Source organism: Grus americana, chromosome 4, assembly GCF_028858705.1.
Source record: "Grus americana isolate bGruAme1 chromosome 4, bGruAme1.mat, whole genome shotgun sequence".
NCBI lineage: Eukaryota > Metazoa > Chordata > Aves > Gruiformes > Gruidae > Grus > Grus americana.
Window position 1 is genome coordinate 13,125,149 of NC_072855.1, and position 12,871 is coordinate 13,138,019.

At 36.8% G+C, this 12,871-nt stretch overlaps 1 protein-coding gene across 5 annotated transcripts in view; it reads right to left on the bottom strand.

The window, feature by feature from the left end:
* The window catches only part of KIAA0232 (KIAA0232 ortholog), a 70,090-nt gene that overhangs the window by 46,197 nt on the left and 11,022 nt on the right, over nucleotides 1-12,871 (bottom strand). For 3 of the 5 annotated variants that reach the window (XM_054823220.1, XM_054823217.1, XM_054823216.1), the window contains exon 2: nucleotides 4,128-4,631. The exons of 1 other annotated variant lie outside the window; for it this stretch is intronic. In XM_054823220.1, coding sequence (XP_054679195.1) covers nucleotides 4,128-4,358 — 231 coding nt within the window. In that variant the 5' untranslated portion in view covers nucleotides 4,359-4,631. The remainder of the gene's footprint in view (nucleotides 1-4,127; nucleotides 4,632-12,871) is intronic. One more of the 5 variants, XM_054823222.1, reaches the window with a different exon arrangement.

The following is a 12,871-nucleotide window of genomic DNA, read 5'->3' on the forward strand; positions in this document are numbered from 1 at the left end:
ATTACCTGAATGGAACTATTTCAAATAAATCTACACATAATTAGGCTTCCCGAATAAAACCCTTTCTCTTATAAATTGAAAAAAAATCAAAAGGAAAAATTTCATGCTAGTCACAGAAGAGGACAGATTGCAGTACAACATCTACGTAATTCTGAGAGTTAGGAAAATATTTTTTCAAAATTTATTTTAGGATTTTTACTTTTGAGGGTGAGGAAAAAAAAGGTCAATTTCCAAAAACAAGTTAAAATAAGTAGAACAAAAGCAACAGAACACACTTGATATGGAAAGTATGCATACCAAATGCATTTAGACTTTCATGTTGCATGACCAAAGGTTTACAAACAAAGCCTCTGTCTCACAGATTGTCTAGCTGTTGGGTGTTTTTTTTGTTGTGGGTTGTTTTTTCTGTTTTGGTTTTTTTTTTTTATTAAAGGCTCCATCCCTTCAAAAGGGAGAATAGTCTGCAAACAAAAAAATATGAACTTGTTATATTCGGAAATAGCTATGCTTACAAATAGTATATAAAAGATACAACACAGAACACTGATTTTAATACTGTACAAATAAAGATCAATGAAATAATGTTTCACACAAAATATATTTTAAGGCAATACCTTCCTATTGCAAACTGGTTTAAGAATATGTGCATCTACAAATATACTTTTAATTAGCATTTAAATAACAACCAGAAATCTTAAAGCACCTAGTTGGTTTAACATTAGGAAATGAGGAGCAAGGCATTCTGATTAAAAATCAATCCAGTCTGAAGTCAAAAGGCTGTCTCATAATGTTCAGATCTCCCCCAACGGCAATTCTGTGGGTCCCCAAAAGTTAACCATTTGTCAGTAATTTCATGGGGTTTTCTCCTTAATTTCTCCTTTATTCCAAAGATAAGAAAAAACAGTAATAAAATGCAAATGATGAAAGCATATATACTTAAGAGAAACATTCTGCACTTTCATTACCATCACACAGTCTCTAAATCCATACCAACTTTAGTAGGGTTTCCTTAACAGACCAGAAGCATCTAAAAGGTCATCTACCTCAGAAAAAAAACCCAATGGTTTCCAAAAATTTGTGACAGAGACTATTGATAGGCCTCAAATTAAAAAAAAAAAAAAAAACCAACAAAAAACCCCCCAAAAACCCAAAACCCACCACCAAACAAAAGAATCAAAAAACCTCCTAACAGATCAAAATAATTAATATAATATAACATGGTTTAACAGATTCCTTTAGTACTTTCGACCATGTAGACACCTAATTTATCTGTAAATCAATTTGAGAATCATGTTCTCTAGAAAGTTTGTAAGCAAGAAACATCTTTTTTTCTGGGGGAGAAAAAAAAAAAAAGAAAAAAAAGGCAAATCTACCACCGAAGTCTTTACTTGTCTTCTGATAGGACAGACCTAAACTAACTAGCCACAAAAAAACTAAACTATTTCTATGAACATCCTGCTATGTCACAGTAATCCAGGAAGATATGCAAACTCAATTCATATTGTCTTTGCATTCTCTCCTTCATCAGTCAACACTGGGAAAAAATCCCGAAGAACCTCCTCCCTTCTGCCCTCTTAAACTCTCCCACCAGCAATATCATTGCCAAAAAAAAAAAAAAAGGGCCAGAGAGGGAAATAAAAAAATAAAAAAGTGTGCACACTAAGAATGCATGACTGCTTAAGAATTTTTACATGTTAAGCTTTTAGACTCATTTCCAAAAGTAGCAAGTATGGCTTGAATAAGAATTGTGCTATAAATGCCAATGATAATTAAGTTAACTTCAGTACTTCAGTATTTTTTTAAAAAAAATATTTGAAGTATATATATTTAGGAGGTGTTACAGTAATTCTTGATAGCTATGTATAACATATGTATAACTACTGCAGCTCTGGAAGATCTTGGTACCACAGTACAATTTACCATAAACAAGATTCCTTTCTTGAAAGCTCTTAGTACTTTGAAATACAGCTGGGCAAAACATACCTGCTTATCAATTTTCCCAATATTTGAATAGATATTTCAGTTCAAGCCAATGAGTCAGAATAAAAACTGCAAACATTCCAGTAAAATTTGGCACGGCATGGAATTAACAGTAATAATAAAAACAAACAAAAAACCCAACAGACTCCCAAAACCCAGACTCACACACACAAAAACCTAAACAAACAAAAACAAATCAAAGAAGAAAAAAACAACACCACACACCAAACCCTGAAACAAATTTTATCTTCTATCCACATATCAAACTACCTCACCATACAGAGACAGATAATACTGGAGGAAGAGAGGTCAAGTGACCAAAGCCACAGTAGTCTGCAGCAGAATCAAGACCAGAAACCACATGCTATGTATTACTGACAAACCAGAAGGGAACATCCTGCTTATTCTCAAAAATAACCCTGAAGACCTGGTCAATCAAGAGTGCCACATTATATTGAAATACTTATTTTAAACATAAACAGAGGTGACTGATAACACAACAACACTGATATCTTAAATAGGTGGGTAGGCCTAGTAAGGTTGGGCATGGTTTTTCATTAATTTTTTATTTTAAATCTTTCTGTACTGACCTGACAGAACCTCAGTGCAGAATTTCAGAGTTCCATTTCCCTGCTACAGTCAATGACACCAGAACACTATAAAGAAAGCATGGAGGGAGGCTCCCTGAAGCAACTGAAACAGTGCTCATGATGTCATCAATCTCAGCAATTCTCAGTATTTTACTCCTAAATTATTTCTCATTTGTATGTTTAATTGCTGCACCCTTCCCTAATTTCTATTTGTAAACAACACTAGTATTTGGTTTTCCCCTTTGTTGTACCCATCACCAAAACTGGACTGAAACTGCTTATATACAAACGTATGATTTAGAAGACAGACTTTCCTGTTTCTGAATGACTTAACTAAATCAAAATTAATTTTAAAATGCCAGGTCATACAAATAACCAGTAGGCAATAAGTAAAATAAAAATAAATTAATAAAAAGTAATAAAATAAAGAAAAGAAGAAGCACATGTGTGTTAAGATTTCCTCAATTCTCCATCTAAGAAATTTGGATTTGCAGGCTTTAAAGACTAAGCTATTCGAGAAAGGAATTAGGTAGGTTTCACAACACATGCATCCAATCATTATCACAGAATATCATCCCAAAACTAAACTGGTATTAGGTCTCAAAACTTAGGAAACAGTTATTTGAAGTAGAGGGAACAAATACGAAGTATCTGCTTTCCTTCCCACTGTAATCACAGCCACCTTATAAGACAAAGCCTATGACTAACAGCATCCTCATCCCTTCCTGAAAACACCAGAACTTCCCTGAGTCCTATATCCAGAAAACTCCACTAATAAAAGTATTTTGATATAGGTTGATGATGCACAGAAATTAAAAAAGAAAAAGAAAAAAGAGGTGAAATCAGGACTGAAAAGTATGTTCTAGGGACATATAAAATCCATAGCGACAAATGCACATGGAAACACTGAGTTGTGCCTATCTGATACACAGCTTCACTTTTCTTCCCCTGTCCTTTTTGAACTACAGCCATGCATAGCAACTCACTGTTCCACAACTCTTTTGCATGTCTTTTACCAGGATTCAGCATTAACATTCTTTTAGAAGACATGAATAATGTATGTGCAATAATGTATTTTAAATATTTGAATACTAAAAAAAAAAAGTCATCTTTTCTTATTCTTTACTGAAAATAGCACAAGATTAAATCCATGAGGAGAAGCGATGGGGAGTCTACAAACTATTGTGAAGCAAGCCAATTTGACACACAGTTTACAATAATTATATTAGTTTACTAATGTTCCAGTATTAAATTAACCTTACAATCATGAATACTGAAGGTCTGCATTTATGATACAGAACATTCCAGTGTTAGTAATTCTGATACCAATTGTAGCAATGTGAAAACTGTGTTTAATATAATTGCTCATACAGCAAACTAACTACATTAATCTCAGTTCACCCACCAAATTTGATCCCCGTGTGGTTTATACCCCCTTCCACCCACACACTGAAAGACAACTGCCCTCCCATCTGAGCCATACCCATGTGTAATACACAAAACATAACTGATACAAAAACTCACTTTCACTGGACAACATCTAAAATATGTAAATACCTGTTCCTGCAGGTCGTAGTCATAGCTATCATGCAGCAGAAGACTGAGGACATACCGAGTATAAATCATGGCATCAATGCCACACTTCTCTAGCTCTTGTCCCAGCCAGGTCTGCACTGGACCCAAAGCATGTAGCAGAGACATTTCAGAAACAGATACAGGGCCTGGATAAGAGCTTGAGGAGCTTTCAGATGGCAAACCATCCACAACAACTGTACAGATAGGGCGCATGAATCTAGGTGGTTGGCATCCTTATAACGTGAAGCATTTTCTGTAGTTGATATTCCGTCGATATCTGGAGGTGATTTTCACTCCAGTAAATAGGAGAGAGGCTTGACTTCTAGGACAATCATTTATATTTCCTGGCAGTTAGCCGTCTAGAGACGAACATCACTCTTCAGGCATGACCAGTGAATAAACTAAATCCTAATAGCAAACACATATGTAGATGTGTTTTTCTACCTTAATTTCACATTGAGGCCAGATGCAAGTCCCCAGCAGGACCTATAAAGAGGAAAAAATGATAAGTTGTGATAATATGTATCCATACATGAATAAAATTAAACAGTGAAAAAAAACACCCAATGTAGAAAGCAGTCATTTACACACTGCTTAATCCACATATACAGTACGCCTATTCAGAGTCATTTTGAAGACATTTTGAACAGGAATTATTCCAAGTTTAAAGGTGACTTTTAGAAAAGGTACTTTTTAATGCAGGAAGAGAGACTCTTTCATCAAAGACTTCACAACTAATCCATTGATTGAAATGTATGTTTGACCTAGCTTTATGGGAAAGTTGAGATTTTATTACTTTCACTATCAGCTGAAAAAACCCCACTCATTAAAAAACCCAACACAATCTATGTTAGTTTGCATAAAGACTGACTGTATATTTTGCATCACTAGAAGACAATATAATCTTACTGTTTTGCATCGATTTCTATTTCTGGAATAGAAAAAAAGTATCATGTTTATAAAACACTGAATTTATGAAATTCATCTCGCCAGGAGTTTCATAAATCCTACCACTAAATAGTTGCTATCTTCAGGCCTGGGTTTTGGGTTTGGTTTTTTTTTAGTTTCAATATTTGCTTGCCTCAGGACAGCAAATCATTTTATCATCCAAAAATCTGTCATCATAAAAATATAAATCTCTGGAATAAGTTAAAAAATTTGAGCAGAACATAATTTATCAGTGTCAGAATTAACATTTAACCCTCTTTACAGAAAGCATATACCAGTCTTACCTGAGAGCTTAAACTCTAAACCATATCCTAAAATAGACAAAGCATTTTAAGATTTATGTGACCCACAGTCCCAAATCAATCTCAGTAAGTAAGGTGCAAGCGCCACACACGTAGGCATTCTGCCCTCTAACCTAGAAGAAGTCAGTCCAAAAAAAGGCATTTTTGGACCGGTCTGCAAATCAGCTACATGCCAATCAGGCATTTGTGTAGGCCTTCTCTCTCCTCTCTAGCTTCTCAGGAGGAGAAAACAATGCTCAAATCCTAGCAGAAAATATCCCTTCACTGAAAGGAAACAAAGACTAAAGGATCTAAGCAAAATCTACTGGTTTGTTTCAACCCCACCGCAAAATGATCAACACACTCAAAAGACATCACCTAATATAACTATCTAAACTATATACTGTGTGCAGCATTTCATGTGGGCAGCATGTTTTGTGGCCAAATAAAATTGAAAGATGACCTTACAGCTGACACCTATATCCACAAAGCTCCTAGTTTCTTTAGGAGCTTTCTTTACATCACCACCCAGGTATAACTGTATATTCCAGATCTTTAGTGAGTCAATTGCGACATCATCAAAAAGAAACCCATTATAATCAGTTGCTACAGAGTTGACAAAACTCTACACCTAAGCTAAAGTCACCTTACTTCTCTGATGGCAATGTTCATTTTGAGAAAGTAGGTAATGCAAAAGTATTCAATCTTTGTCAGTAACATGTTTGTATTAGTCAGAATCTCATAAGTAAGCACAAATAACAGTAGGTAGAAACATCCTGCAAAGGGCCTGGAGGTTACTGCTTTCATCACATAATTAGAGAACAGAAAGTATGAGAAAAGTCTAATATTGTGACCAAGATACTCCAAATCAAATCCACAAGTCCAAACTGTTAAGCAGTCCATATTCTCTTAATTGTTGAAGAACAACATTTCACTCAAACATGTATTTTGTCCTTCTCCTCTTGGTGCTCAACATCACAGCATGTAATGAACACCCTCCCTAAGTCAATGCCACAATCCCAGTCAGACTCCCAAACCCCATGTTTCAAAGATCTGGGAAAACTGAAAGCCTTGATTTGTCTTTTTTGAGCCACGGAGCAGATCTACCTGAATGTTCAGGAAATCAACTACTTTTTGACAGATTTGACAGAAAGTTCCACTGGAAAGGGGAATTATGAAAGGGTGGATGGGGAGGAAAATCAGGGAAAAAATTCTCTCAATGAGAAATTTGTTCATTCTAATTCAGCAGGTTTCCCATCTACCCATAATCTTTACTTTTACAAAGTGTGCAGAGAATGGAGAGGGATAATAAACACACATTCCGAGTAGTCTTTGGTTTGCAAAGATACCATCAAAAACAGTCAAAAGAGGCAGGATGGAGAGAGCTTGGTTAAGGTGATCACATTTTTCATTGAAGGTTTCGAGTATCCAGTATAGCAAAGCAATGGGCTTCTGGAAACTGAGTTATTTCAATCAAAAGCAACTGCATCAGTGGACAAGGACAGTTATCACCTACCTAGAATTCTGTAAGGCCTTTGACACAGTCCCACACAACATCCTTGTTGCTAAACTAGAGAGATATCCATCCATTTGATGGGTGGACTATTAGATGGATAAGGAATTGGCTGGATACTCATGTCCAAAGAGTTACAGTCAATGGCTCAACGTCCAAGTGGAAACCCGTCATGACTGGGGTCCCTCTAAAGTCCACACTGAGACCAATACTATTTGATATTTTCATCAGTGACATAAGACAGTGGGATTGAGTGCACCCTCAGAAAGTTTGCAGGTGACACCGAGTTGAGTGGTGCAATTGATTTACTTGAGGGAAGGGATGCTGTCCAGAGGGACCTTGACAGGCTTGAGGAATGGGCCCGTGTGAACTGAAGTTCAACAAGGCCAAGTGAAAGGTCCTGCACATGGGTCGGGGCAATCCCCAGTATCAATTCAGATTGGGGGATGAATGGATTGAGAGCAGCCCAGCAGAGCAGTACTTGGGTAAACCGGTAGATGAAAAATTGAACATGAGCAGAGCTTGCAGCCCAGAAAGCCAATTGTATCCTGTGCTGCATAAAAACAAACATGGCCAGCACGTTGAGGGAAGAGATTTTCCCTCCTCTACTCTGCTCTTGTGAGATCCCACCTGGAGTACTGCATCCAGCTCTGGGGTCCCCAGTACAAGACAGACATGGACCTGTTAGAGCAGATCCAGAGGAGGGCCACGAAAGTCAGAGGGATGGAATACCTCTCCGATGAAGAAAGGGGTTGTTCAGCCTGGACAAGAGAATGCTCCAGGAAGAGTTTGTTGCAGCCTTTCAATACTTAAAGGGGGCTTATAAGAAAGATGGGGACAGACTTTACGAGGGCCTGTAGTGACAGGACAAAGGGGAATGCTTTTAAAACTGAAAGACGGTAGATTTAGATTAGATGTTAACATTATTTTACATTTCAAAATATATACATGATATAAAAACTGGAAATTTGAATAAAATTCTGAAATAATATTTGAGAGTTTTCATTTTATAACTGTCTCAAGTTTGTTTTACAGAAAGTCTTAAACGTATTTCCATTATGTTTTAGAATTAACAAAATCTCATGCAAACCGAGTATTTTCCCATCCCAATACTACAGAGAGGCTTTCCATATCAAATTAATACAAATCACTCAAATAATGAACATTTCTGCTAATGGATGTGAAGCTCGATTTTAGAGCTAACATTTTCTGACAAATAAGTTATGCCTTTTTTTTTTCACACTGTCTGGTTCAAAATAACTTTCTCCATCCTCACAATGACCACAACTAATCTGAACAAGGAGACTACAATACAGCCTAAGTAATTAGTGCAAGGCTAGTTATTTTAACTACCAAGTTGGAAAGAATTCTCAATTTCCAGCTACAAAATATGGAGGGACATGCCTTATAATGAGAATTACCAAATAAAAATTTATACACCTCTATTGACAGTTTGTGAAAAACTACTGATTACTTACAAATACTAAAGCAAAAAATATATAATGCAATTCTTTTAAAAGAATTTCTACTTAATCTATTTTCCAGTTGAATTTTTCCTTTTAAGTAACCTTCATTTTTTCTAATACTAATCAATGACCTTAACAAGGTCACCATTAGATAAGCTGTCAACAGCTTAACAACTATAGGCACAAAAGTGAATTTATGAAGTGTCTCGTAAAGGAATGAGAGTACAATATTGTGTAAACACTTGGCTTTTACAACTTAGACTACCTTAGAATAGATACCTCTCTCTCAAAATTCTACTCAGCGTGGTGGTCACTAAACATTCTTTTGAACTAAAACAGACAGCAGAAGACAATAACTGAGTTTTAGTCTCCTGAAATCTAGTTATGGAAAAGCAACAACTTTAAATAACCTACAGCAAGAAACAGGGAGGAGGATCAACGGTGCAGAAACTGAAGCTGGAATACTTCAGGTCCGTTCCCTACAACAGGGTTGTTCTTGCATGGTAAATAATCTTTCTTGAAGACAAATAATATTAGTCTTCACTAATACTAGTGAAATTGAATATAAGTATTGTCGTAAGAAATACATAAAATATTTTTTTAAAAAATAGGAAAAATGTATAAAGAGTATCTTGGTAATACAGTAATGATAGCCACATAAACACCTTCTTGTGATAGTTGTGTCTACAGCAGTACAGCATTATACTGTAAAATTACACTAAGATTACCAAAGAGTGCAGTCAAAGAAAGGTGTAACAAAATCACTCTTCAGTGAAACTTGATACAAGCCCATCAAGAATGTGCTAGCATATGTAACTGTTCTTATCAGATTACAAACAGAAAGTGTAGACTGGTTAAAAGCTCATGCCAGGCAAGACACTTCCATGTCTTTAACAGTTTTTTTTTCTTTCTCCTTAATTCCCTTTCATACAAAAAAGTTCTTCTAAGGACCTTAAAAGTAAGGCCTTTTTCCCCAATTGTTTCTAATCTTGAAAAACAGTGACCAAAGCCAAATCACAAAACTCAATGAATTAATCTAAGGTAACCTTATCTATATTTTATCAGCACCAAGAGGTCTCTGAAAATTATGTATCCATACAGCAAGGTTCTGAACAAACATTTTTTGTAAATGAAATAAAATAAGTAGACTTAATGCTTTAACAAGCTTTCAAGCTTTCTTAAAGATATACCTAGTATCAAGTCTTAAAATAACAGAAAGCATTGGAATAGGAGAGTAAAAACCATACCACTTACTACTGTCCTTTCAGGTAAACTAAAGGTTCACAGACTATTTCTTGGAGATCATAAAAAGGTAACTTAAAAAGGACACAAATTGTCTGCAGGCTTAAATTTGCTACACTAGGCTCTATACTGTTAATGGAAAAAAAATTACAGGATCTACATATTAAAGGAAGTTGAAAACTAATATATTATTTTTTTATATAATCTGCAAATAAAGTCTCTCAAGCCTCGAAGTTACTCTTTACACACGTTGATACATCTACTACAGAGAAGTTGATCTCTTACTTACAGCTACAAATGCTACCTTTTTCCTTCCTCCCATTCCCATTTGTGTTTCCAGTGCTTCATTCTGCCTACTGCTAGATGTTAACAATTAGACCAAACATATTCTCACACAATAGTTAAGTCATAACTGCTGTTTTATGCAAAGTTTCCTCTATTACTCTGTGAAATATGCCAGTACACTACATAGCTTACAATTAACAACTTATTTTCAAAAGTTTTTTTTCCCCACTATGGTCTTTGACAATGCATGACAATTTTTCGATGCATGGAGAAAACCAAAAGATTATAGAATTCTCACTTTCTTTTTTTTTTTTTTAATGCAGATACAAGCATCCACATTTTTTAACCAGGACAAAGTTTTTCAGAAGTAGTATTTTCTCCCAGAATGGTTGTATTGGAAGCAAACAATCCTTCCTCTCCCTGACAACTACATATAGCAAAAATACGCAAATCCTAATTACTATAAATCAAAGTGAAAATTTTATCAAGTTTGGTCAATAACACACTGAAATCACATATCCATTTCAATAAATTTCAGTCCCCTCTAGAAGAATGATAATCAAGAGCATGGTCACATCATATGATGGTAATAGAAGTCCAAAACCGTTCTTATATATTATGGAGGAATCAGCAATTTTACCATTATTTCTTTTGTTTCTTTCAGTGAAAAATCTCAGCATATCCTTAACATACAAACCAAACGGCCACACACTGAGAAGGGCACTGTCAAAGCCCAGAAACAAAGCCTATTTAGAATCTAGTGAACAATGGAATCTGTGTCCTTAATAAATTTCACATGGCATTTAAAAGACATGTGAATTCAGAATTTATTTTTTTAATTGCATTCCTCAATAATCAAGAAATTTGGCTGTATAGTCTTCAGAGCAAGGACAGTTTTTTTATGTGTTGGTGATGTTTGACATTATTGTACAACAACCAGCAGAGCAGGGACCTGATTCATGACCAAGGCACTGAAACACTATCATAAAACAAAAAACTTGATAATGCCTATGCTATAAACAAACCTCTCCCTCTGTCTCAGTTCAGACAATTTCTGCCACAAAGCTTCAGAAGCATTGCTGTGCCATGAGAAATACAGATTAAAACACTTGGCTGGAATCAAAGGAAGGAACACTAAAAGTGGTTGGAAGCATAAAAGCAGCTCTGTGAATTAACTTTTAGATATACGTATACATCCTTTTTTAAGAAGTATTATCGGGAAGTGCAAAAGTGATACAATCTCATTTGTAACGGATATATGTTTTACCATTGATGTCTAACAAAGCTGGGCTAATGCTATGGTTCTAGTGTAACTCAGCCAAGTCAGAGAACCTACAGAGGGGACAGAAACCAGTCTGTGTGCGTTACTGCACAATTTTTTTTTTCTTGTAAATCTGCAAGCTTATTTTCATAACACTTATCCAAATGAAAATCTGAAGCTGCTAATCCTGGATAAAAGCTTAATCGAATTACTCAGAGAATTCAAGAGCTACCATATAAGCCTCATTTACTTAGGTTAGCAAACAAGAAAAACAGTGATATAACCAAGATGACACCAGGGGAGTCATGAGCACAATTCTGTAGGATTCTGCACTGGCACCTGCATTGCTTAACAAATTTGTACGTGACCTGGAAGATAGGATGGGCAACACAGTTAAGAAGCTACCAAACAGCAGCAAGCTATCAGGGATAGTGAATACAAAATAACTGAAAAAAATGCAGAAGGACTTTATGAAACTGGACTGGGCAATAAAAGGGCCAACAAAATTCAGCATGATTCGTGCGAACCGCACGAAGTTCAACAAGGCCAAGTGCAAGGTCCTGCACGTGGGTCGGCGCAATCCCAAGCACAACTATAGGCTGGGCGAGGAATGGATTGAAAGCGTCCCCGAGGAGAAGGACTTGGGGGTGTTGATTGATGAGAAGCTCAACATGTGCCGGCAGTGTGCGCTTGCAGCCCAGAAAGCCAACCGTGTCCTGGGCTGCATCAAAAGAGGCGTGACCAGCAGGTCAAGGGAGGTGATCCTGCTCCTCTGCTCCGCTCTTGTGAGACCCCACCTGGAGTACCGCGTCCAGCTCTGGGGGCCCCAGTACAGGAGAGACATGGAGCTGTTGCAGCGAGTCCAGAGGAGGGCCGCGAAGCTGATCAGAGGGCTGGAGCACCTCTCCTATGAGGACAGGCTGAGAGAGTTGGGGTTGTTCAGCCTGGAGAAAAGAAGGCTCCGGGGAGATCTTATTGCGGCCTTCCAGTACCTAAAGGGGCCCACAGGAAAGATGGTGAGGGACTGTTTGTCAGGGAGTGTAGTGACAGGACAAGGGGTAATGGGTTTAAGCTGAAGGAGGGTTGATTTAGATTAGATGTTAGAAAGAAATTCTTTACTGTTAGAGTGGTGAGGCACTGGAACAGGTTGCCCAGAGAGGTCGTGGAGGCCCTGGAAGTGTTTAAGGCCAGGTTGGATGGGGCTTTGGGCAATGTGGTCTAGTGGAAGGTATCCCTGCCCATGGCAGGGGGGTTGGAACTAGATGATCCTTAAGGTCCCTTCCAACCCAAACCATTCTATGATTCTATGCTAAACTTGAAATGAGACAGAGGAGGAATAATAACCTCATGTTATTAATACATAGAGCAATGAGTTGTGAGCTATTAATCCCAGCATCTATTTCCTAAGTAGTATGTTAGATATTTCATGAAACTGTAAGCTCAAACCCAGCAGTAGTCGGAAGAGCAAATCACAGAACAAAACTAAAGTCATCTTTGTGTCAGTGAATGAAGGTTTTGCATGCATATTGTACATAAGACACAACCCTGGTCCTATAATATCAAAGACAACATGCCCCTCCATAGGTAAAGATTGACTGTTCAATGTATTTCTTTAATAGAAAGTACCAATGAATTAGCAAGAGCTATATGCAAAACTTCACACAAGTACTAGGAATTACCTGCCAAAAGATGCTGAGGACTCCTAAAAAAAAAAACAACCACCAACCCAC